At 41.8% G+C, this 26,589-nt stretch overlaps 1 protein-coding gene across 4 annotated transcripts in view; it reads left to right on the plus strand.

Annotated features, from left to right (window-relative positions):
- AP3D1 (adaptor related protein complex 3 subunit delta 1) overlaps positions 1-26,589 on the plus strand; it is a 168,060-nt gene that overhangs the window by 35,811 nt on the left and 105,660 nt on the right. For all 4 annotated transcript variants that reach the window (XM_073596533.1, XM_073596541.1, XM_073596550.1 and 1 more), the window contains exons 6-16: positions 26-155; positions 240-379; positions 2,700-2,773; positions 3,235-3,284; positions 7,857-7,906; positions 8,145-8,193; positions 8,274-8,419; positions 13,777-13,925; positions 14,026-14,256; positions 23,650-23,881; positions 26,054-26,199. In XM_073596533.1, coding sequence (XP_073452634.1) covers positions 26-155; positions 240-379; positions 2,700-2,773; positions 3,235-3,284; positions 7,857-7,906; positions 8,145-8,193; positions 8,274-8,419; positions 13,777-13,925; positions 14,026-14,256; positions 23,650-23,881; positions 26,054-26,199 — 1,397 coding nt within the window. The remainder of the gene's footprint in view (positions 1-25; positions 156-239; positions 380-2,699; positions 2,774-3,234; positions 3,285-7,856; positions 7,907-8,144; positions 8,194-8,273; positions 8,420-13,776; positions 13,926-14,025; positions 14,257-23,649; positions 23,882-26,053; positions 26,200-26,589) is intronic.

Consider the following 26,589-nt stretch of genomic DNA (forward strand, 5'->3'; position numbering starts at 1 on the left):
CTGAAATATATTGTGATCACTACAGATGTCCCATACTAAGCCGTACATCAGGAAAAAGGCAGTTTTGATAATGTATAAAGTTTTTCTGAAATACCCAGAATCTTTACGTCCAGCATTTCCAAGACTCAAGGAGAAACTAGAGGACCCTGATCCTGGTAAGCATTTTATCTGCCTGCTTTTTTCTTTTTACAGCTGGTAGTGTTGATAGATTGTAAGTGATCTGTCATTTTTATTACCAGGGGTTCAGTCTGCTGCAGTGAACGTTATTTGTGAACTTGCACGCCGAAACCCTAAAAATTACTTGTCCTTGGCCCCCTTATTCTTTAAACTCATGACATCATCTACGAACAACTGGGTTCTAATTAAAATCATCAAATTGGTAAGCATTAAAGTATATTTCTCCTTTCTCTTATTTCTTCCAATTTACAGCTTTTACACTGGGTGTTAAATTTACACCTCACCTTGAGTGCAAAATAAAAGAAGGCTGTTGAGTTCCTAATTTGAAATATCTAATTTTAGCTATCCATTTTAACTCCTTCTCTTCACATGAAAGTGTGTGTGGAATTTTAAGTCAGCTGAATACTTTCTAGGTGCATTAAAACAAGCTGTGGAAAAACATATTATTTGTTTTTCATTAGAACGCAACCACAGTCTGAGTATAAAACACTGTCACCTAATAGCATGCTGCAGAGAAGGACCATTGCTCTCTGTGTGAAATCATTGGTTGTCTGACCTAGCCTCAGCTTAATCGAACTTCTAGTTTTGCAACTAGCAAAGCTCATGCTTCCTGCTGATTCAAGAGTACTGGCTTTGACCCAGCAGGGAATGTGTTGAATCTCTGCAGAGATCGCTGCTTCTCCACAAAGACCAAAGGTACCCATGTATAGCATGCTGGCTGAGTGATGGTCGTTTTACTTGGGCTAAGGCTGCTTAAGCACTTGTCTATCAGGGTACCTTTTTATAAATGGCATGGTAGACAAGTGGTTAAATTGAGCTTGCAGCTGTGAGCTTGGTACCGGCTTTAAGAAAATGTCAGAGGCCGGGTGGGGAGCTTGGGGACACCGCATCGCTGGAGCTGTGGTGAGTTTTGTCCTGCTTTAAGAGCTAAACCATGTAAATACAAGGTGACCATTGTAAGTGCCTCTGGCAATGTTGAAGTTTTTCCCAACCACTATACCACTCTCATGGTGTACATTAAACACACATAGTTGACACAATAAAATATTTCTTGTGACAGTGGCCCTTTAATTTTATTACGGGTTGAAAATTACTGCTTAGATTGCATACACATAAGTGCTGGGGGAGTACTGTATCTGGCACTTATGCTTTGTACCTCTTATGCTGTCAATACAGTTGTTAATGTCATGGAAGGAAAGGGTTATTGCAGGCCCTGCTCCCTCAAGTGTGCATAAAATTGCTTGTGTATAACAAAACATTTGGCATGCTACACCCTTTAGGAACAGACATCTGGGGAGTGATAGGTGGGTACATTACTAACATGCTGAGGGCACCCTTTTGACACTTTATACTTGCCTTTAACGTTAAGGTAACATAATAGTGCCTATGTGCATTTGTTTTATCCGAGGAAACATGCCTTCTGTGGGCACCGAGTATACGCCCATTATTTTGGCTATTACAGCTCTGTCTCTTTCCATTTTATTTCTAGTGCAATTACATAAACATTTCAGTGACACCGTAGTTCATGTGATTTGTTGAAAAGTTCTGTAATTAAAAATCAAGTTGTCTTTACAGTGATACTAATGGTTCCTTTGCTATTTCTAAAACAAAAAAAATGTAATGCTTACCTGCTCTGTGCAGTGGTTTTTGCACAGAGCAGCCCTGATTGTCCTCCTTCTCGCTTCCTTTGCCGGCACTCCTAGCCCCCTCCCTCGTGTTCAGTCCCTCCACAGCAAGCAGCTTGCTATGGGGGGGGGGGGGGGCGCACCTGAGCCATAGCTCCGTGTATCCAATTCAGACATGGAGCCACGGCCCCGCCCCCCCTCTCTCTCTCTCTCTCATTGGTTTACTGCAGGGGTCTCAAACGGGCGGCCCTCCAGCTGTTGCAAAACTACAAGTCCCGTGAGGCATTTCAAGGCTGACAGTTCCAAGCATGACCCCCCCCCCCCACAAATCTAGTCAGTTGGTAACTTCCTGTGGGCTGTGCAGCAATATCTCAAGCTTACTTAGTACACCTCTGTGTCCAAAAGCCCCCATCCCCAATGTTTTTTAGAGGGAGAGGTATTCTGAAGGCCTAACATTCTTTCTGTCTTGATAGACACTGTACAATGAGGGAGTGTTTTCACCATAGGACAGCAAAGCGTGTTTAAAATATTATATAATATTTAAAATATATCTAAGCACAAGATATAGAGATATATATATATATATATATATATATATATATTCTCTATCTCACATATATATTCTCCAATCTCTCTCTCTCTCTCTATAGATATATATCTATATATAATATAGATAGAGTGTGTATGTGTGTGTGTGTATATATATATATATCTCTATCTATATATATATATATCTATCTATATCTATATATATATAGATATAGATAGAGAGAGAGAGAGATATATATATATATATATATATATATATATATATATATATATATATATATATATATATCTTGTGCTTAGATATATTTTAAATTGATCTTGTATTTTCTTCCGCTCTTTTGCTTTTAGTTTGGTGCTCTGACTCCCTTGGAACCACGACTGGGAAAGAAGCTTATTGAACCTCTGACCAACTTAATACACAGGTAGTTTAGTCCAACCTTTTGCTTACTTTTTTTAGTTTGTCTTGAGGAAAAGTGCTAAATATTGTTTAAAACAGGTATTCTTTTCATTTTCATTTTTTGGTTGTTTTTATTATCCATAAAGCTGAGCAAAAATAGTTTCTCATGAAGTACAAATGCTGCTCATTTTCAGGTGTATTATGTATACTTCTAAGCTGCCTCAAAGGTGCTTCTCATTTTTTGACCTCCTCACAAGCTGCATTTAGCTACTTTTTGAATTCACTGTTAGGAAGAAAGGCAGTTGTGATGTATACAAATACCATGAATTAGATAAATATATCAAAGTATGTATAGGATCATAAATAGCTGAAGTTTGAGCTAATATGCAAAGTTCACGTACTCATTGCTTTACTCTATGGCTCACAGTTTTTATATATATATATCTAAAGTATATAATTCTATTTTTTTTTTCCTTTCCTAAACAGCACATCTGCAATGTCCTTGCTCTATGAATGTGTAAATACTGTAATAGCAGGTAAGTGAATTGAACATTAAATTGACACCACTGAGTAAAAGAAATAAGGCCTCATGCACTCTGGACGTTTTGCAAACTCTCCTAAAAGCCTTTCCTCCTGGCAGCAGCGTTTGTGGCAGAAAAAAATGCCTGACGCTTATTTTTCTGCTAAAATTACACTGCTCCTGGATGCACTGGCAGTGAATTCCAGACAGCTTATTTGACCAGTGGGGAACTCTGCATTTTAAGAAAATGCAGCTACTTTTCCTTTTATTCAGGCACCTTCTCAGCAGTAAGTCTTGCAGGAAGCTGACTCCCAGGGTCATAAAATTTATTTTGTGCCCTTGGAGTGCTCACATCCCTTTCAAAGACTTTCTCTGGTGTTACACATTTCAACTTGTAATAAGACATTCAAATCTTGTATTAAAAACAAACTTATGCTTTGCCTATATAGGGCAAAAACTATGGGTTTGCCTTGTTTTGTTTTTTTTTTCTTTAACATTATATTTTTGCATTGTAACAGTTAAAACTGGTAACGCTAGTATCTTACATTGTTACAGCATTGATTGGCAAGATAGTGTTGGTTGAAAACCGTCACATTTTTTACTTGTAGAACAGGGGAAACCCTAACACAGAGGGCGAACGGGGTAGAGGTTTTTATATGGATCCAAGCACAATGATGGGAATCATTTGGCAATGGTAATTTGAACTGTGCTTCTTGGGATGGGAGAGTGAGGGCAGGAAGGGAAAGAGGTAGAACAGAATTAAGGAAGGAAGATGGGCAAAGGGGAAAGCATAAACTCGCTTGGCTTTGCTCTGTTGCCACTCCATTCAGATGCTGGTAGTCAAGAAAATCCATGATGTATCCAGGTATGGAAGAGCATATGACTCACTCCATTTAACATCGCTTGTGCCAGTGCTATTACATGGAGGCAGAGAGAGTCGCCTCGCCCAGTGTAAACAACCACTAGAGCAGGCTTACGCAGGACTGTCTTTCTTCATCTTCATTCAGTTATGGGGGAGTGGGGAAGTGAATCAAGAAACTTGCAATTAGGTAACCAAAGTATTAAAGAGAACTTGTTGTTTTGCCCAACATAGCAAAAATACAGGTGAAATGGTTAAAGCCTAGTACACACAATGAGATTATCGGACGAATGATCGTCCTTTTCTTTTTTTTTCTTCTTTTTTTTGCATGCCAGTCTCCATATCGAAAACAAACAGGTTACTAAAGTAAGAAAATTCTTGTACGACAGAAAAAAAAATTGTAAGTGATGTAATGTACTTGTAGTGTATTTCCAGATCAAAACTGTACTAATTAAACAAAAATTATGCAATCTGGTATCGTAAACAAAAAGTTTTCGTGTTTGTCTCTTCGGAAAATTTCAGACGAAAGCTGTGGTCTTGGGCCTCATGCACACGTTTTTACAGCTGCTTTTAGTGGCGTCAGTTTATTTTTTTTGCAGCTTAAAATCCCCTCTCCATTTTATTCTATATGTCCATGCACACACAGGCTTTTAGGAGCTGTAAGTGGCATAGGCATCTACAAGCTGATAAAAAACTCAGGGCCAGCGCATTCTAAAATGCGAAATGCGTTAGAACTCACTGTTTTATACATGGTCATATTGGAATAAACATTATGAAGACTTTATCTCCAGAAGTGCTGGCTCCTTTATGCTTTGATTCCAGCACGTTCCGGGTGAATTGGTAGGGCTACAATTTACCCCAAACTCATTCGCTTAGGGTGGGGGGCTGGTATCTGGGGGCTTGTTAAAGTGGGGCTTCCAGATTCCGATAAGCCCCCCACCAGCAGACACTGACAACCATCGGCCAGGGTTGTCTGGAAGAGGCCCTTGTCCCCATGAACATGATGCTCCCCCAATGTTGAGGGTATGTGGCCTGGTATGGTCCTGCCTGGCTGCGTGCTCGGATAAGGGTCTGGTATGGATTTTGAGGGGGGACCCCACTCCAGTTTGTTTGTTTTTTTTTTTTTTCCATTTTGTCGAGGGTTCTCCTTCAAGATCCTCAGTGCACAAGCTGCACTGCAAGTTTGATCATCATGATATGACTTCTGGTCAAACTTCTGTTAAAATCAATGGGCTCTCATAGGGAACGATTAATTTTGAATAGAGGCAGAGAAACCCTGCTAAAAGCTAGCGTGGCTAAACGTGCATTAACGCCAATGCAAGAAGCTACTAAAAGCATGTTTTTACAGCTGCTTTTTCCTGGCGTTGGTAGTGGATTTGCAGCTCGTTTTTTCTAATGCCCTGTGTGCATGAGGCAGTACGATGAGGTTATCGTACTATCGCATCGAAAGTGTAGTTTTTCATCCAGTTTTCTCATCGTGTGTATGAGGCTTAAATGCCACAAATCACTGTTCAGTTGTGCAAAAGTACTTATGTATTTCGCATCACATCCTTGCATTGACTAAGCACCAGTAAGAGGTGTGAAACGTGTCAGCTGATTTATCCACTGTCCTTGACTGCTGTATGGACTGATTTTATTCAATAAAGACATTTTTCACTGGAGTGCGGCTGTACGGATTTCCTCTATTGCATGTGCTCTACACACAGAGCCAGCACCCAGGCTGTCAGGGACGAGGTGAGGTCTTGGTATCTGTACCTGTAGGGGTTAATATCTACATCCTTGCATTGTACTTTGTGAATCAGATACTTTCCTAGAGATATTTGGAGTCAATCTCAGGACTAAGGAACATTAACCAAGATCTACATTTGTAAAAATGCCTTTGAAACAAATTCCAGAAGAATTTAGAGTATTTAATAGTATTAAGATCTAAGTATTTAGATACCTTTTTAGTAGGGATTGCACTGATACCATTTTTTTCTTTTTTTACTACGAGTACCGATACTTTTTTTTTTTTAGTACTCGCCGATATCAATTACCGATACCTACAGCAACTGTCTTATTTTCACTTCAGCTGTCAGCAATGGTACAAAGCATTGAAAAGTTATTTATAAATAAAATAAATAGATTTTTGTTTTTAATTTTGCGTGTTTTCAATGTGAAATGTGTAAATATGTATATATGTGCACAAATGTTCACTAACAAAGCAAATAAAAAAAAAAAGTTTTAATTGTTTATCGTTTATAAAATAGACGTGAACAAAAAAAAGCAGGAAAATAATTAAATGGAGGAGAATAGGGAGTTAGTTTAGGCTGATTAGAGTAAATTAGGGGTTAATAAGGGGTTAACAGAGGAACATTTGTAAATCCCTTTGATCTGCAGATGAAGAAACAAAGATACAAAAAGAAACAATGTTTCTGTTTATTTTAGTGTTTCAACTGAACAATGTTGTTAATAAACATTGCCAGCTGCTTTTTTTTTTTTTTTTTTTCCCACAGCTCCAATTACTGAACTTTAACACTTTAGCTGTCAACAGGGGAGACTCAAAGAACCAAGCCTGAAAGTATTGGTTTTAGGTATCGTGCATGTGCATGAGTACCGATACTTGTGCAAATACTCGGTATTGGCACCGATACTAGTAACGGTGCAACCCTACCTTTTAGACTAGGTTCACATTAGTGCTGCTGCATTACCATGAATTTTTCAGTGTGTGCTTGTAGCACATATTTGCATCCTTTTTTTTTTTTCCATAGGTTTTACATGCGTTAGAAGTTTTTATGTAGAAGGAGACTGGATATTAAACTCAAACCCTGCCAAAATAAGCATATACATGCGTTTTTACATGCACTTTGAGTGTGCTCCCAAAAACGCACTGTGCAGCACCAAAAAAGGCACCTGCACCTTTTCAATAATCTCACTGCACCTTGTTGCATCAATGAGAATAGGCACAAAATAGAATGAGATCTTCACTGTTGTGCATGACTGCAGGATAGACGCAGGAGAAATCACACTAGGGTGATTCCCCTCATGCATGATTCTGTCATGAGGGAATTATGGGGTCCTGATCTTGCAGTCTTCTTTCTAAAGAATGCTAGATTATTGCCTGTGCCTTCTGTATGTTTCAGTCTAAAATGAATGTTAGAAAAGTGTTGGAACAACTTTTTTTTTTTTTTATACTTGTTCCTGGTCAGCAGCTTGGACTGCATTGAAGTCTATGCACCAGAATGCCGGGGAACAAGCCTTCCCAAAGCGAGAGTATACTAATGAAAGCTTCTATTAATCTTTCATAGCAGCAATTCTTTAAAGAGAACTTTGTGCTTTTGCTTAAGCAGGTTAAAGGGGATATTTTAATGGCAGCCAGCGCTGCCACGGTGGACAGATATAACGTCATCAGCTCTGTATAGGCTCTAATACACAACTTGAGCCTTACACAGGGTTTCCTGTCTTTACTTCCAGTAGCAGAATGAAGGGAAAGTGGAGTGAAAGGAAGGTGGGTTATGTGCTTGTTGGTGTAGCATTAAAGTGAACCTGCAGATTTGCTTTGCCATGGGCAAAACACAGGTTCATTTAAAAGTATCACTTTTTGTATGTAGGTGCAGTAGCATAACAATTAGTATAGCCATCCAAATAACTATTTTTGGCATTTCAAAATGCTTTTTAATTCATGCTTTACTGTAACATTGTGTACAGGTAATTCTCCCCTAACATGCTGTTTGTTCTGCTTACCCATAGTTTTAATATCCTTATCATCTGGGATGCCTAATCACAGTGCCAGTATTCAGGTAAATCCTACTTAATTTTCCTTATCCCAATTCTGCTAATCCTTTAAGCATTTTTTTTAAGATAGCATTTAGATTGTTAAAAGCTATAGATCTGACAGCCCTGCTTTACTACCACTTTTTTTTTCTATGTATGCTCCCGTAAGCTAAGTTTGAATTTTTCAATTTGTAAAATGAAATCCAAATATTGTGCCTGTCAGTTATAGCAGAAAGGTATTCTAACCATTCTATTCTTTTGTAGCTCTGTGTTCAGAAGTTAAGGATTCTCATTGAAGACTCTGACCAAAATTGTAAGTGAAGTTAAAACACAATAAATTAAATATAGTCCATAGACTTCAGTCTAAGCTTATAGTCTTGTGTTTGTTGACAGTGAAGTATTTGGGGTTGCTGGCGATGTCCAAAATCTTGAAGACCCATCCCAAATCTGTGCAGTCTCACAAGGACCTTATCCTGCAGTGTCTTGATGATAAAGATGAGTCCATAAGGCTGCGAGCCCTGGATTTACTCTATGGCATGGTAAGGAAATCTTATCTGTTATTAAAATGCCATTGTGAAGCACAAGGTAGTGTTTATGAAAAAATCTACTGATAATCTAAAGGTTACCATGAGCAAATTAAAGGAGGTTATTTAAAGCTCAACTCCCAGGATATCTGCAAAATGTCACCTTTGCAGCTTTCAATATGCATATGAGAAAACCTCTTGTTGCTAAAGGAAAAAGAGCCCATTTAGGTAGAAATGTACCTTTGAAAAAGCTGTGATGTCATTGCTCCTGCATCTTTAGGGCCCCTTTCACACTGCCGCGACTTGAAAGTAATGCGATTTTGACACAATTTCAGGGAATGCCTGTGTAAACTTGAGACCTATGGACCTCAACTCCCATCAAAGTTGGACCAAAGTAGTACAGGGACTAATTTGAAGTTGTACAGATATGAATGGTTATAATTGGGAGTCATGGGGTACGACTTGTCATGCGACTCTGATTTCCAAAGTTGCGTGAAAAGTCGCACAAGTGTGAAAGGGGCCTTAAACTTTGCTGGCGGAGTAGGAGGGATTAGAAAAGCAGGTAGGTCGCAGGTAAGTCACATCCACTCTCAGCACAGCAGGGGAATTGCAAACTTCAGTTCCCATGAATGCATGGGAATAGCTTCTGTGAATAAGCGGAATTACAATCTGAGGTCATGGTGGGTGGGACAGATCAGAAGTCTCCTGTCCTGTTTCTGAACAGCACAATGGAAGTGGTTGGGTCAGACCGGGAGCAGTGTGATGAGATCCTGTTTGCTCTAACATAGGACTAATGATGAGGAGAAGTTATAAGACCGGTGGCCAGGGGATTTGAAGGCATCTATGCCACCAGACTTGTAAAAAGGAAATCAGGATGACACAGCAGGATTGAGCACCGATTCAAAGGAGGATTTAGAAGAAGCAGAACGCTTTGTATAAAAAGAGCTAATGATTTTAGTGTAAGGTAGGAAAGGACCTTTTACATTACCTAAAAATATGCCTGCCCTGAGTTCAGCTTTAAGATGCCTGAAATAACAAATGTAGTTGTGTTTTTTGTTTTATCGATTACCACTAAAAGGTAGTCTATTTTTCCCTCGATCGAAGGCTATGATGCAAGACGATAGATTGTGCAATATACAAAAGTATTCAGTTCTGCTAGCCTGCAGAAAGGACCTAGTAAACCTCCTTCCAATTTACAGAAAAAGGCATCTCAGTTGCACAAGTTTTCAAATATGTAATCAATTTAATAATCACTTAATTTCTTTCTGGCTTACACCCCAATTGAAGACTCTAATGTTTTATTTGTTATGCAGTCAGTTTGCAGGACAAGTAATGAATCTCAGATGGCTATACTGCCTAATAATGCCCACCTTCTGGCCAGGAATACTCCTCATAGTGGAAAATGTAAAGGCTTTTATGTAATTATCTGGATCTGTGAAAAGTTCTGAGTAAGATTTTTTTTTTTTTTTTGGTTGTGCTTCATACTGTAAATCCTACCAGTGTCAGCGGCAAATTAATGTTCTGCTCAAGTGTTCCAGCTTTCCAGTGTGCTGCTGATGCATGCAGCTTTAAAAGAGAAGTATGGGCTTGGGGGTTTTTCCTCCATCATACTTAGCTAGATAGATGCTGCATTGGTCTGATGCTGCATCTGTCCCCCGGGACCTCTGAACTGAGAGATCGAACATCGTCGATGGCTCGGTTCTTACAGCTCCCCGAGCAGAGAGCTGCTGACTGTCAATCAGCAGCTCTCTGTTCTGCTCCTCCACACTCATTGGAGCTCTGGGCTGTGGGAGGGTCAGGGAGCGGCTGTCTCGGGCTCTCAGCGACTTGTCAGTCCAGGCACCTGGTGGATCCAGACTTCCATTGTCTGGATGATGAGGTGCCTGGACTGATTTCTGTGATGTCAGCAGAGAGTGGACTTCAGACCGCTCTCTGTTGAAAACGGGTCACAGGAGTGCAAAACGAATTGCACTCCTGTGACCCATAGGAGAAGCCCAGCCAAACAAGCTTTGGCTGGACTTCTCCTTTTAACTTTAAGCCCTCATGCACACAGGCTGCTAAAATAACGTTATGAAAACGCCAGTATTTTAGCAGTGACTTTTTTCAGCGTTTTTGTAATAGCGTTTTTTAGCGTTTTTGAGCGTTTTTCCGCGTTAGCGTTTTTGAGCGTTTTTTTTTTTTTTTTTCAAATTTTTTTTTTTTTTTTTTTTTTCAATGGATCAAAAACGCTAAAAAAACGTTGGTGAATGACGTTTTTGAGCGTTTTTGAGCGTTTTTCAGCGTTAGAGCGTTTTTACAGCTGAAAAACGTCTCTCAGAACCCACTGGTCCTGGGTTTTTTTTACAGCTTAAAAACGCCTATGCCACTTGCAGCTCAAAAACGCCTAGGTGGGCATGAAGCCATAGACTAACATAGACAGGCCTTTTTAAGCTGCAAAAAAAGCTCAAAAAAGCAGCTGTAAAAACGTCCGTGTGCATGAGGACTAAGAAATGCCTTCAGTTAGTAAAACAATCAAAGAATGTTTGTTGTGTTTTTTTTTTTTTTTTTTTTTTTTTTTTTTTTAAGTGTTTGCTGTTTCTTACTAACTGCCTGGCTTGGTAGCACACTGGCTTACCAGGCCATTGCTTTCACACACAGCGCTGTGTTCCAGGTCTTAAGCAGTCTGACAGTCCCTGCATTGTGATACCATGAACAACACTGCTAATTGGAGCACTGTGCTGTGTCAGATTGTTGGAGACCCAGACCAATGTCCTCTGTGTGCGAGCAGCAAAACAAAAACTTGAGGTTTCAATTGAGTTTTAGGCCACATAAACTAGGATTATCACTGTCCAGTGTAGCGTTATATATGACTAAGGAAACTGTGAATCTAAACCAGGAAATGGTACAGGGATATTTATAGCAGGGAGGTGAGACTCGCAAGTCTGATATGAATTACAAATCCTTTAAGTTTTTGAAGATAAATCATCTAACCTATATGAATTTCAGCTGTGCTTTTAGCTATGGGCCAGTTTGGCTTTTTTACATTGTCTGCTCAAATACATAGTTATATAGCACAGGACCACCATTGTGGTGTTAGAGTGACTGAGTTGATGAGTTGCCACTGATATTTTATTATGCTGTTGAAAAAAACAACAGATTACTTTGCAGTTTTGAAACCATTATTCTTAAGGCCTCTTGCACACGATATTTGAGCATCTACTTTTTCCGACTTCTTTTTTTTTTTTTTCTTTTTTTGTATCTATTTGCGTGCATTTTTGCATATATGCATTTGAGCATTTTTAGCAAAAACATATTCTCTCATTCTCCTGCACAATATGTAAATGGGCATTTTGTGTGTATTTACGCGCATGCAGCGTAAATTACTGACCAAAAAAGCAGATTTTTAAAATTTTTTTTTTTTTATGGAAGAATGCACATTGCTTGTTTGCGTGCCTGTGTGCATAGGCACGTTACAATTAATGGGCTGTATTTTAGCTCAGCAAAAAAAAGTTGTACTGAGCTATTTCAGGCTGCAGTGTGTAAGTGGCCTAATATACAAAACTGTTTAAAAGAGAGAAGTGTGGGATTTAAAAAAACAATCAATCATACTCACCTAGGTGGATGCAGCATCAGACTGATACTAATCGCTCAGTTCTCAGTCCTTATTTAGCAGAGAGTCAGTGACTGTCAGGCACCAGCTCTCTGCTTCTCCAGCTCTCACTAGAACCCTGGGCTGTGGGGAGGGTGGGAGGTAGCTGGCTCAGGCTCTCAACAGTGCGCTGAGATGCTAAACCAGCTGCTGCTCAGGCATCTGGGGGGATCCCAACATTAAAGTCGAAATCTCTCTAGAGTCTGGACAAGCTGAGTGACGTCAGTGAACTTTAGCTCACTGTTGGCTGAATATGGGTCAGAACAGAGTGCACCCCTGTGACCCATAGGAGAAGTAGAGCCAAAAGAGCTTTGCCCTTCATAGTGGGGGAATTTATCCAATCGGCTTCTTTCTTTGAAAGTTTGAAAGTTAAAGTATAAGCTCACCTTTTACAGAAAATTTGTAAGGTGAACTTAGACTGGACCCGGTCCCGCTAACCTGGAGAGCGACAATCGTCCATTCTTACACCTTGTATCGCTGCTTTACCAGTCGGGATTTGAAATCCCTGCGGCTTTCTCTCCTCTTCACCCGCAGGGGCTACACAGGTTCTGATTGGTTGGCGCCAACCAATTAGAATACTCCTAAATGTATCTCCTGATGAAGTACGTTTTGGAGATTAAGCTGAGGGTATCTAAGCCCCAGACCTGTGAGGCGGCTATACCAGGTGTCAGAACAGGTGATCACCGTGCACCAAGTCAGCAGGACCTGGGGGGGCATGAGAAGGGGGTCCTGTGTAAGTTCACCTTACAGATTTTTCTCTAAAGGTGAACTTGCTCTTTTAAAGATAGAAGCTGGTTGGCATGCACAGCCACTCCAGATTTTGTTTTGGTAAAATCTCAGCGGCTAAGCTCAGCTTGTATAAAAATGCACTGATAGTTTTTTTTTTTCCCAAAGAATTAAAGCTGAGGTTTAGCCTGCTTTCATTTTGCCCCCTCTTATAAGTTTTTTAAATAGTCTTTCTTTCCATTTTCATTATACTGTATATCCCATTTTAAGCCCCATGACTTCATCCAATCGGTCTCTATGGAATGTAGGCAGATCATGGTTGGTGGGATTGGCCAAAAGAGTGCTGTACATGGCACAGCATGCTTCCTCAGTACTCCTCTTAAATGCCCTCAGATCTGATGCAAGCAGTTGACTGGCAGTTGGGCGAATTATGCAAATCTAAAAATGCCTTGATGGATGGATACCAGCCTGGTGAAGTGGACATTACTAGGCAAACTGTGTTTTACGTAAAGATTGCTCTAGGTAGTGTTCACAAGTGGTGATGAGCCTCCTTGATTGACAGTACTGAAATCCAATGAATGAAATGGCCCGGCCAGGAACCTCAAGTCTGAGGAGGAAAGCACTAGAAGATGGCGGATGTCCTTCGGCCAGGAAATAAGTCTGGTTTTCTCTTTCTGCAGTTTATAATGCACACTATGAAAAGCTCACAGTGTGCAGTGAAATCCTAGAAAACAATTTCAGTACAGGAGCGGATCCTGTACAATTGTCCAAGATTGAAGGTAAGGCTGGAGTTCAGCTTTAAATAAATGTGCTATGTACACTAGGCATATTATACTTCATAGAACAATATCATGACAGTTGTCAAGAAGGGCAAAACAGCGTTGGGTTGACAGTTTTGAACATATATAAACATATATATATATATATATATATATATATATATATATATATATATATAGTGTTCTGATTTTTTTGTGTGTTACGTTTTTTGGTTGATGTTTTTAATGCCTTTGTACAGGTGTCGAAAAAGAATCTGATGGAGATTGTGAAGAAGTTGATGATCCATGTTGACAAAGCTGAAGGAACTGCCTACAGAGATGAATTACTGACAAAAATTATTGATATATGCAGCCAATCCAATTACCAGTATATTACCAATTTTGAGTGGTAAGCAATGTTTATAGGAAAACGTGTTTGACGCATTTTCTCTTTTCCTTTTGTTGACAAGATGGAGCCGTGTGCGTCATCAGTCTTATCTCTTTTATAGGTATATTAGCATTCTGGTAGAGCTCACACGTCTGGAGGGAACACGTCATGGCCACCTTATAGCTGCTCAGATGCTTGATGTTGCCATTAGAGTAAAGGCGATTAGGAATTTTGCTGTATCTCAGATGGCCACATTGCTTGATAACGCCCACCTTCTAGCCAGCAACACTCAACGTAATGGAATATGTGAAGTTCTTTATGCAGCTGCTTGGATCTGTGGAGAGTTCTCAGAGTAAGATATATTTTTCTGGAATCATTTGGGTTTTATTAAATGGTATTTAAAGCGGAACCTCGGTCATTTTTTCATCTTTCCATCAATCAAATCCTCTGCCCTTGTTTTAACTTTGGATAGTAAAACGTTTTTTTCTGCCAGTAAATACCTTATACAGCCCACTTCCTGTTTCTTGAATGCTAAAAAGGCCTAGGCCAGTGATGGCAAACCTTGACACCCCAGATGTTTTGGAACTACATTTCCTATGATGCTCCACTACACTGCAGAATGCCAGAGCATCATGGGAAATGTAGTTCCAAAACATCTGGGGAGCCAAGGTTCGCCATCACTGGCCTAGTCTTATGACATCATGCACAGCTATCACTCTTGTGAGTTTGCCAGGAAAGGAAAGGGGGATGAGTCATAACAGGGCCAATGAGAGCTGCAGAGCTGGAGGTGTGCCTTTTTGTGTGTCTGTGTAAATCCAGAAAGTGAACAGGCAGCAGCTTTAGCTGCCCACAGTTAAAATGGATGAAGTCAGACTCAGTGGAGGGAGATTTCTGTAGCATATTTGGCAAGTACAGAATCACTGTATATATAAAATAATATGCAAAGTGGTCGGAAGGAAGCTTCAGAATGGCAAAGATGTTTTTATTACAGATTATGTGAGCAGACTGCAGTTCCTCTTTAAAGGGAATTTTTTTTTTTTTTAAAGTTTCTGTAGATGTGATAATTGTGTTAGTGTTTTTAAAACCCTTTCTCTTTCTAATTTGTAATGCTAGATATACACTAAATTACCAAAAATATTGGGATGCGTGACTTTACACGCACATGAACTTTAATGGCATTAGTCTTATGCCCTGTACACACGATAGGATTTTCCGATGGAAAATGTGTGATAGGACCTTGTTGTCGGAAATTCCGACCGTGTGTAGGCTCTATCACACATTTTCCATAGGAATTTCCGACACACAAAGTTTGAGAGCTTGCTATAAAATTTTCCGACAACAAAATCTGTTGTCGGAAATTCCAATTGTGTGTACACAAATCCGACACACAAAGTACCACGCATGCTCAGAATAAATTAAGAGACGAAAGCTATTGGCTACTGCCCTGTTTATAGTCCCGACGTACGTGTTTTACGTCACCGCGTTCAGAACGATCGGATTTTCTGACAACTTTGTGTGACCTTGTGTATGAAAGACAAGTCTGAGCCAACATCCGTCAGAAAAAATCCATGGATTTTGTTGTCGGAATGTCCGATCAATGTCCGACCGTGTGTACAGGGCATTAGTCCGTAGGGTTCAATATTGAGTTTTCCCACCCTTTGCAGCTATAACAGCTTCAACTCTTCTGGGAAGACTGTCCACAAAGTTTAGGAGTGTGTTTATGGGAATGTTTGACCATTCTTCCAGAATCGTAAATGTGAGGTTAGGCACGAATATGGATGAGAAGGCCTGGCTCACAGTCTCTGCTCTAATTCAACCCAAAGGTGATCGATTGGGTTGGGGTCAGGACACCCCAAACTTGCTCATCCATGTCTTTATTTACCTTGCTTTGTGCACTGGTGCACAGTCATGTTGGAACAGGAAGGGGCCATTCCAAACTGGTCCCACAAAGTTGAGAGCATGAAATTGTCCAAAGTGTCTTGGTATGCTGACACCTTAGGAGTTCCCTTCACTGGAACTAAGGGGTCAAGCCCAACCCCTGAAAAACAACCTCACACCATAACCCCCCCCCCCCTCCACCAAATGATTTGGACCAGTGCACAAAGTAAGGTCCATATAGACAAGGATGAGAGTTTGGGGAGAACACACATGACTTGCCTGCACAGAGTCCTGCGGAGATTCCACATCCAATTCGCAATGGTGTGAACCCGGCCTAACAAAAATCCCCAGAGTCTCTTCTCTGATCCAGGACTCATCATTCACCATGTGACTGATGAGGACTCTGCTAATGACCGTGTAGAAGCAGAGCTCCCTCACAGACTTCCTGGCACATCCAGCCCTCCACTGTGGTAACACTCTCACTGACCTTCCACTGCCCTGAGTCCTTGATGAGGATCTTCACCGTACCATGCGTTCCGACAGCTTCACCTGCCCCTCTGCTCCAGACGTTCTTTACCAACAACCGTGTGGTGGCAAAGACATTGCCAATGACCATGTAGAGGCAAAGTTCCTTCACAGCTCTCCCTGGGCCACCTCCTGCGATCGGTACAACCCCCCCCCCAGGATGTCCTCCTACTGCTGCCTAGTATTCCATTCCTCACTTCACTCAGACTCTGCCGACTTCTCCCCCTCCAGTGGCATATCACCTCAGCTTATATAGGAGGACTACCCCCTGCCAATGCCGATTGGGGATTGGTCAGGGCTCTTCCAGAATCTTCTCTCTGGAAGCAGAGGAGGCGCCCCAGAACTAGAGCACAGGTGATCACACCCACTGCTACTCTGACCACTCCCAGCCCCCAGATCAAAACAGACAGGCCTAGCTTGCAGCATAGGCCTGCCTAAATTTGCCTTTGTTGAGAAACCTAAAAACCTAGTAAAATTACCCTTACTAGCACCTACCTATTGGTAGAGGGTGCTGGGTGCTACATCTAGAAAAATACTTATATATATATATATATATATATATATATATATATATATATATTTATTTTATAGTAATTTTTTTTATTTGTACAGGACCCTTTGGTAAAACCATGTGTTATATGCAGCTACCTTTTTATGGTGATGGGACACTGACAAAAAAAAAAATTGCTGGGTCATCCCCTTTGTAACTTGATCTTTACCACAGAGTGTACCTATCTCTGAGCTGCAGTTATATAACACCTACCAGGTGTGTGATTGTATATTCAAAAACCACGACCGTACTGAAAAACTAATTAGTGTTATGCCAAAAAGTGTACAGTATACAAATAATGAAAATGCTATTCAAATAGTGAATTACACCAAATAAATATGTAACCTTGCATTAACCACTTCAATACCAGGCACTTAGGCACCTTCCTGCCCAAGCCAATTTTCAGCTTTCAGCGTTGTCGCAATTTGACAATTGTGCGGTCATACAACACTGTACCCAAACAAATTTTTTTATCATTTTGTTCCCACAAATAGAGCTTTCTTTTAGTGGTATTTGATCACTTCTGCGGTTTTTATTTTTTGCGCAACAAATAAAAAAAGACCGAAAATTTTGAAAAAAAAACACGTTTTTCTTTGTTTCTGTAAAAAATTTTTGTAAATAAGTACGTTTTTATTCTTCAATGACGGGCACTGATGAGGCGGCACTGATAGGCGGCACTCAAAGATGGCACTGATGGGCACTTATGGGTGGCACTGATGGGCACTGATGGGTGGCACTGATGGGCACTGATGGGTGGGCACTGTTGACACTGATGGGTGGGCACTGTTGACACTGATGGGTGGCACTGTTGACACTGATGGGTGGCACGGATCACATTGATGGGTGGCATTGCTGGGCATCACTGATTTAAAATGGTGCCAGTCAGTGCCCATTTGTGGACACTGATTGGCACATATTGGGCACGTGGATGGCCATGGAGTACATACCTGGCCATCCACATGTTGCCCGCCTCCCTGGTGGTCCTGGCAGCTTCCCTGGTGGTGTAGTGCGGGCATCCGAGGGGGGGGTGCACTGATAAACAATCAGCACAGCCCCCCCCCCCCCCCCCCTGTCAGGAGAGCCGCCGATCGGCTCTCCTCTATTCGCAAGTGAGTAGAAGCCGATCAACGGCTCTTCCTATTGACATTGTGATCAGCTGTGATTGGACACGGCTTATCACGTGGTAAAGAGGCTTTTTACCAAGATCGGTGTAGAGGTGTGTCAGACTGACACGTTCGCCACGATGCGCGCCCCGCGGCATGTTATCCTGCTGGACTTCATATGACGCCCAGTCAGGATAACTGAACCACCGCCCGGCCGTCAATCTGCTATAGGCCGGGCGGGAAGTGGTTAATATCCTACACAATTTCTTGTAAATATATTAAAGTGGTTGTAAACCCTGTTACACCACTTTTACCTACAAGTAAGCCTATAATAAGGCTTACCTGTAGGTACCGTGAATATCTCCTAAACGTGCACCGTTTAGAAGATTTTTGCTGTAATCAGCACATGCGCACTGAAGAAATGGCTAGCTCGTGACGTTTCTTTAGGAGTTGTGCTGTGACCAGCGGCTCCCGTGCGCATGCGCGAGAGTGACGGCTCTGGCCAATCATAGCGCCGGAGCCTGCAAACCCAGAAATAACTCCGGGGACCACTGCAACAGCAATGCATACTAGCTCATTTATGCCTTTGTCTTGCAGGTTGTTGTGGTTTTTTTTTTTTGAGTTTACAACCACTTTAAATAGGAGTGCCCTGAATGGAAATTTTGGTACCGAAAATGCAGGATGCACTTAGCCGAAAACCGAAACCAACATTTTATATATTTTTTTTACAATTGTATTATATTCGACTTTTTAATTTAATATCTTCAATCTAAATAAATATGAATTTATTGTTGGCCTTTATTGGCACCTTTTAGTGCAAGAAAAGCTCAAGAAAAATGCAGTCTGCAGTCTCTGACCATCTCCTGTATTATGTCTGCAATCTCTTAGTTAAACACACTGCTAATAGTATTAGCAAAATTTCCGTTTGGTGCACCTCTAGCAGACATGATACAGGAGCTGGTCAGAGACTGCAGACATGGAACAGGAGCTGGTCAGAGACTGCAGACATGGAACAGGAGCTGGTCAGACTGCAGACATGAAACAGGAGCTGGTCAGAGACTGCACATATGGAACAGGAGCTGGTCAGAGACTGCACATATGGAACAGGAGCTGGTCAGAGACTGCAGACATGGAACAGGAGCTGGTCAGAGACTGCAGACATGGTACAGGAGCTGGTCAGAGACTGCAGACATGGTACAGGAGCTGGTCAGAGACTGCAGAAATGGTACAGGAGCTGGTCAGAGACTGCAGACATGGTACAGGAGCTGGTCAGAGACTGCAGACATGGTACAGGAGCTGGTCAGAGACTGCAGACATGGTACAGGAGCTGGTCAGAGACTGCAGACATGGTACAGGAGCTGGTCAGAGACTGCAGACATGGTACGGGAGCTGGTCAGAGACTGCAGACATGGTACAGGAGCTGGTCAGAGACTGCAGACATGGTACAGGAGCTGGTCAGAGACTGCAGACATAATACAGGAGCTGGTCAGAGACTGCAGACATGGTACAGGAGCTGGTCAGAGACTGCAGACATGGTACAGGAGCTGGTCGGAGACTGCAGACATGGTACAGGAGCTGGTCGGAGAGTGCAGACATGGTACAGGAGCTGGTCAGAGAGTGCAGACATGGTACAGGAGCTGGTCAGAGAGTGCAGACATGGTACAGGAGCTGGTCAGAGAGTGCAGACATGGTACAGGAGCTGGTCAGAGAGTGCAGACATGGTACAGGAGCTGGTCAGAGAGTGCAGACATGGTACAGGAGCTGGTCAGAGAGTGCAGACATGGTACAGGAGCTGGTCAGAGAGTGCAGACATGGTACAGGAGCTGGTCAGAGAGTGCAGACATGGTACAGGAGCTGGTCAGAGAGTGCAGACATGGTACAGGAGCTGGTCAGAGAGTGCAGACATGGTACAGGAGCTGGTCAGAGACTGCAGACATGGTACAGGAGCTGGTCAGAGACTGCAGACATGGTACAGGAGCTGGTCAGAGACTGCAGACATGGTACAGGAGCTGGTCAGAGACTGCAGACATGGTACAGGAGCTGGTCAGAGACTGCAGACATGGTACAGGAGCTGGTCAGAGACTGCAGACATGGTACAGGAGCTGGTCAGAGACTGCAGACATGGTACAGGAGCTGGTCAGAGACTGCAGACATGATACAAGAGATTAATGCAGCCTATCGGTGCTCATGCAGTCTCGCCACTGCCCATGCAGTTTCACCAGAGCCTATGAGATGCAGTTTACCAGTGCCTGGTAGTGCGATCTCACGCTGTGTCACGGAGCTGGATTAAATCGCCGAGCAGCTGCTGTAACAGTGTCCTGCCTCCTAGACCACAGACAATTCGATATTCCAGTCGCACACGTTCCCGGACAAACGGCAATAGAGCATTAACGGGTGCTGTAACGATTACCAGTTGGGTTCTGGAAGCATCAAACAGAAGTACATCTTCGCCAGCACACCATGGATCCGCAAACAAGATTGTCCAAAAAAGGTTTTTAATTGAAAACGGTCACATCACAAGGGAAGTGCAACGTTTCGGGGCCGCGCAGGACCCCTTCGTCAGGCAAGTGACCTCCCTTGTGATGTGACCGTTTTCGATTAAAAACCTTTTTTGGACAATCTTGTTTGCTGATCCATGGTGTGTTGGCGAAGATGTACTTCTGCCTCCTAGACCGGCATTGGATCAGTGTGCCGCCTATCGCAAGAGCCAGGACATTGTTACAGCGGCCGTCCGGCGATTCAACGTGAGCGTGCGGCGCCAGGAGGACAGTCGCCATGAGAGGAGGACAGAGGGGAGGACTGTGATTGGGGCGCGCCAGTTGGACTAGTGTGGCACCATGAGCAGACCACCCCCCTTTTCGGCTCCATTATCTACATTTTTCTTCTTTCGGCCGATAATTTTCTGCGGACGAAATTTCAGTGTACCACTAATATTAAAACTTCTTCACAATTTATCAATAGTCTTTAAAGTCCAAGAGTCCAAAAGTCCAAATTTGTCCATGTGTCCCAAAATCCATAAAAAAGAGCTTTACACCACAAAAGTGCTCTGTGCTTGAATGGTTCAAAGTGTTAAAGCAACACCCAGTGTCCTACACCTTTTTAAGGGCAAATATTGCTCACCCCTAGTGCAGGAAATAAACAATACTTTGAGAGATGGCCACATACACAGACCAGTCCTTGACAGATCGGATGTTTTATATCGAATCTTCTCCTACCACCCAAGGGTTTAAACCTCAAGTCTTCCAATGATATCACCCGCCCTTCACATCACTCCATCTCAGAACATAGTGAGGCGCCACATAGCGTGAAAATGCTTAACTTTCATTCAATAAAAGCACTTGCATTACATGAAGGGCAGAGACACGTCTTGCGTGACATCACCCCGCATTTAGTCCGTCTGCTCGCAGCTCGGTCCCATAGGTGGAGCCGGCGGTGCTTCGCATATCACACACTGTTATTCCCTAATGTTGGCACTCTTTAATGTAAGCGCATTGGCTTTTATAGAAAAAACGTTTTAAGCATTTTCATGCTATGTGGAACCTCTCTTTGTTCTCTCATGGAGTGATGTGTAGGGTGTATGATATCGTTGGAAGATCAAAGGTTTTAACCCTTGGATGGCAGGAGGAGAGAAATGGTATAGAATATCTGATCTGTGAAGCACTATTCTGTGTATGTCACCATCTCCCAAAGTATTGTTCTTTTGTGTGTGTGTATATATATATATATATATATATATATATATATATATATATATATATATATATATATATATTATAAATGTTTTCTTTCTGTGTATTTCACTATTGCAATAGCACTTTCATTATTTGTATACTGTGCTCTTTTAGTTATACTTTTTGGGATAATACAAACTAGCTTTTCAGCGCTGTCACTGGTTTTTGAGTATCCCCTCTAAAACACATCCAACCTTGTCTCAGATTTTGATATGGTCCCTAGGTGTTGGACCTCTTCTCTCTACTGAGAGAAGCTTGCATCTTTACCTTGAAGGTTTTTTTGCAAGAGGATTCTGCTCTCAGGATTCCTGGTTGCACTGTAGCCGATCCTTCTGCAGCTTCTGGATCAGTTGACTCCTCGACTGGGCTGAGTCTTGGGCCCCGGTACTTGGACCTCACATAGGTGAAGATGCAGGACAGCCTTTAGTTTTGCTTCAGGCACTGGATCCTGTGTGGGAGCTCACCTTGGCATGGGGTGCATTACGTTGAGATAGCTGCAGGGTGATCTACAGCTCCAGTGTCGGCAGAGCCCTGTTCTATTTTTTCAGCAGTGTATATGAGCTGGCAAAATTAAAGCAGTCATGGGCATATCTTAAACCTAGCTGTTCAGTTGCTGCCTTTGGATTTTTACAAAGGCTGCATGTATTCCTAACAAGGTCTTTAACCTCCCTGGCGGTATGATTATTTCAGATTTTTGATGCTGAAAGCGGTTTAATTATTTTGCATGAAAATTTGGCGCTTTATATTGTAGCCCTGTAATTCTTAGGAATAACTCACATAAATCTGTCCAAACAAGAGTCTAGTAGATATCCCGGGTATGATAAAGTTTGAAACACGAAATCATAAATTATAATATAATAAATAACTATAAATAATTATAACAAATAATATAATAATAATAAAAATGATTCAATAATGTAATCAAATCAAAAACACAGAAATTTGCTCAGTTTCAGAATTGTCGCTGTCCTTACTTTCAGTGTTTGATGACGAATCTCCCCACAAATCACTATCACTCAGTTCTGCAAGTGATTCTAATTTATTATCGCTGTTTTCTAGCTGGTCTAAAACCCCTTTTGATGTAAAGGGATGGTTTTGGTTGCTATGGACAATCTCCAGTTTACAGGCAGAAAGAATAGTTTTTATAATATAAAACTGCATGCAGAGCACTGGACAAACCACTGGGGACAAAAGGGAGGTGAAATAATTTCATGCAGTAATGTAATCTGTAAGATTACAGTATACTGTATGTATTGTGTGTGTTTCACTTTTTGAATTTGGCACCATTCTCCGTCCCCATGCGTCGCAATGCTCGCAGGGAACGGAGCTCGGCTCTGTGATGAATCGAGCGGAGGACGAGCCGCTCACACTGCGGGGAGACATCGCAGGATCCAGGGGACAAGGTAAAGTAAGCTCTTCCTGGATCCTGCGATGCGATCCCGAGTCTGGCTCGGGGTTACCGCTTTTGGTTCTGAAATTCCACCCCGAGCCAGACTCAGGAATACCGCCAGGGAGGTTAAAGTGGAAGTAAACCTTTTTTTGATATAATATGGCTATAATAAGGCTTACCTGTAGGTACAGTGAATATCTGCGCACTAAAGGAACGGATGCTCTGGAGGGAAGGTAGTGACGTTATGGCGGCACGCATGCCTTTTGAAGGGAAGGGAGCAACCTCATCGTGGAGTGGCCAATAGCACGGCCGGAGGACACAAACTTGGAAGGAAGGCCATATGAAGGTGAAAGCGCCTTCAGCGGTGACAGCGCGCTGCTGGAGGACTTCATTCTGAGGTAAGTATTTCATAATGTGCTAGTATGCGATGCAAAAAAAAATGCAATTTACTACCACTATAGTTTTTCAAAGGGTATACCTTGTTTATTTTATGTAAAACTCTTCAGCGGAGTCATATGCCTTTTTGTTTTTATATTCTCTGATTGTTTTTATTATCATCCTTTTTCAGACACTTAACAGAACCTCACCAGACACTGGAGGCTATGTTGAGGCCGAAGGTCACTACTTTGCCTGGTCATATTCAGGCGGTTTATGTACAGAATGTGGTGAAGTTATATTCTGGTATCCTCCAGCGTAAAGAAGGGGAAGGAGATCATCAAGCAGCACAGGAGATAACCCAACTTATGGTTGAGAGGCTTCCCCAGTTTGTGCAAAGCGCTGACTTGGAAGTTCAAGAACGGGTAATTTATTTTAATTTTGGTTGGCAAGTTTCTTTATCTAATGCTGATCTTAAAGTCTGAAATTAGATTTCAGCCACACAAAAGAGCAGTATTTTCACTTGGCCAACTTGTACAGTGTCTATAAAAGATATTCACTGCCCTTGGTAGTTTTTAATGCATTATTGTTATAGAACATTGAATTACAATGGATTTATTTTATATTATTTGACACTGATTATCCAGAAACAACTCTTTTGTGTCAAACTGAAAGCAGATTTTTGTTATTTAAATTAAATTAATTACAGTGTCAGCACAAAATAAGTGACAGCATAAATACACTTTAAGTTACTTTATCATGACACATCATCAGTGGTGCTGCCATTTTTTCTTTATTGTACATCCCAGGACTCAGGGTATCTTCATCTCCATTATGATAGGGTTATGCTGCCACTTGCAGGTGATTACACACTGCCAAAAAAAAAGACTGGAATCCCTTCCCAGGTATAACCTCTCCCAGCTAGTCACAGCTTTGATTTATTGCTAGCGTCTTAGGTGATGCCCATGTCTGTGCAGTCTGCACAAGTTATTCTTTTTTTAGTTTATTCAGAAGATGTACATCAGGAAATAGGAGACTGACCTATCAAGAACTGTTACCTACTGGACTCTGTGTAACAGGAAGTTTCAACCCACTCAAGGGGTCCTGCAGCATGGACTGGTGCGTTTCCGGGTGGAAGCCCTCAAATGCTGGTACCCTGTAATGCCTACTGGCACCTTAGTTTTCCACCTTGGCTCTCATATTTCCCTTTCTACAGTGTCATGTGCATTTCCATTGGTGCTTTTACTGTCTTTCCAGCTGCCCCTGAGCACTGCATTGCCACCGTAGTGGAGTTTTGGGGCCGTGCTGTGCAGGTACAGTATGGGCCAGTGGACTGATGGAAACTACTTGTGGCTTTCAGTTTGGGAGCCCTTTCCACACGTGAAGAAGGGTAGCACACGGACTGGCACCTAAGACAGCACTTTCTCTCACAGTCGGCACAACAGCTTCAGCTGACATTGCAGTATTACATTTTCATGCTCAAACCACTGCTACTATGGAAGAAATGAACCACTACCAGCAAACAAAGGACATTTCATGGGGTACAGTCTCACAATTTGTCAGTACCAAAAAGGCTCTTTAATTGCAGCTGATTTGGGAATGCTATATAGCACATATCCACACCTGTCAACAGGCCATGTCTTAGCTGTGGCAGAAGGGGGAAGGGAGGTTTCCAGGTTACTTTGTCAGATAGGGAAGAAATTGGACACAGCTACCCCTGCTTAGAACAGTGAGGACTTGACACCTTAGTGCTTAGACATTGCAGAGAAGTTGAGCATTGAATTTACAAATATGGAAACTACTGTGCAACTCAGCCTGGATGGTTCTGGCATTGCAGCCCTCCTCAGATTAGGAATCTTTAACTGGACAAACGACAACAAATAAAAGGGCACAAATGCCTAGTGCATTATCTACAGCACTAACTACTTACTAAAAAGAGAAAGATACAAATTATACTCCCAAATCAGTAGTGAATGGTAATGTATTATAGATTCAGAAACCCAAAACATGCCCTCCAACCTCATAGGTCTAAACAAATGACACAACCAACTGACTCGTTTCGGGGGACCAGCCCTCTTCTTCAGAGCAATAACTACTCTACTGTCACTATTGGTTTGTGCGTATAATTTGTATCTTTCTCCTTTTAATAAAGTACTGTAGATAATGCACTAGGTGTTAGCACCCTTTCTGTTTTTTGTTGTTTGTGTGGCTCCCCTTGCAATATATCCCCTGGGCACCAGTTCCATTTTGCTCTGACTTCTTCCACTTATCTGGTCTTTCCACTACCCCTGTGGCACCTTCTTCCATTTTCTTTGTGTCACAGGAGGAATTCTCATCTGCTATTGCTGGATTGAGTATAAGGGTATAAGGTGATTGGCAGGTGGATTTTACACAGACCCTTCCTTACCCTAACCTGAGAGAATGCTGTCCATGCCCCCTGGGGACCCTCTGCTGCTACATAGTTTGTCTTTAAATCATATTATTGGTTTCTGTCTCCTTCACACAAGCTATTTAAAAGTAGAGATTTTCACCATTACATGTCTTAAATGCAAGCTTTTTCTTTTGTTTTCTGATAGTCTTGGTTTGTGTATTTGCAGGCTTCTTGTATTCTGCAGCTCATGAAATATATCCTGAAGTTGCAGACAAAGGAGGTTCCAGTAGCTGAGGAGGTGATGGCTTTATTTGCTGGAGAACTGAATCCTGTTGCTCCAAAAGCCCAGAAAAAAGTCCCTATTCCTGAAGGGTATGTGGTGGTGAACCCCCCCCCCCCCCCCAATAATTTTTTATTTAAATTGAATTTACAGAGGTGTACAGGATGTGGGCATAAAACTGCAGCAGCAGGTGCTGCTAAAAAAAAATCTATTTAGAGATTGAGCATAAACTTAGCTCAACTTGTTAAACTTCAGAAAAAAATAGAAACCTCTCCTGCTAACACCCCAGTCAGCTGCACATTGCCCCAGAGCTAGAATTTTCCAGTATATCACAATATGTGCCGAATATTTCATGATTTCCCTCTCATCAAAATCTATGAAGAAGGCGAAGCTGAATTTTTTATATTTTAAATATATGAATGTTGAAATCTTTCATATAACGATAGTTTTGTACCAGCCAGTTTCTTTGTAAAATCCTCTCT

The sequence above is a fragment of the Aquarana catesbeiana genome, linkage group LG01 (genome assembly GCF_042186555.1).
Source record: "Aquarana catesbeiana isolate 2022-GZ linkage group LG01, ASM4218655v1, whole genome shotgun sequence".
NCBI lineage: Eukaryota > Metazoa > Chordata > Amphibia > Anura > Ranidae > Aquarana > Aquarana catesbeiana.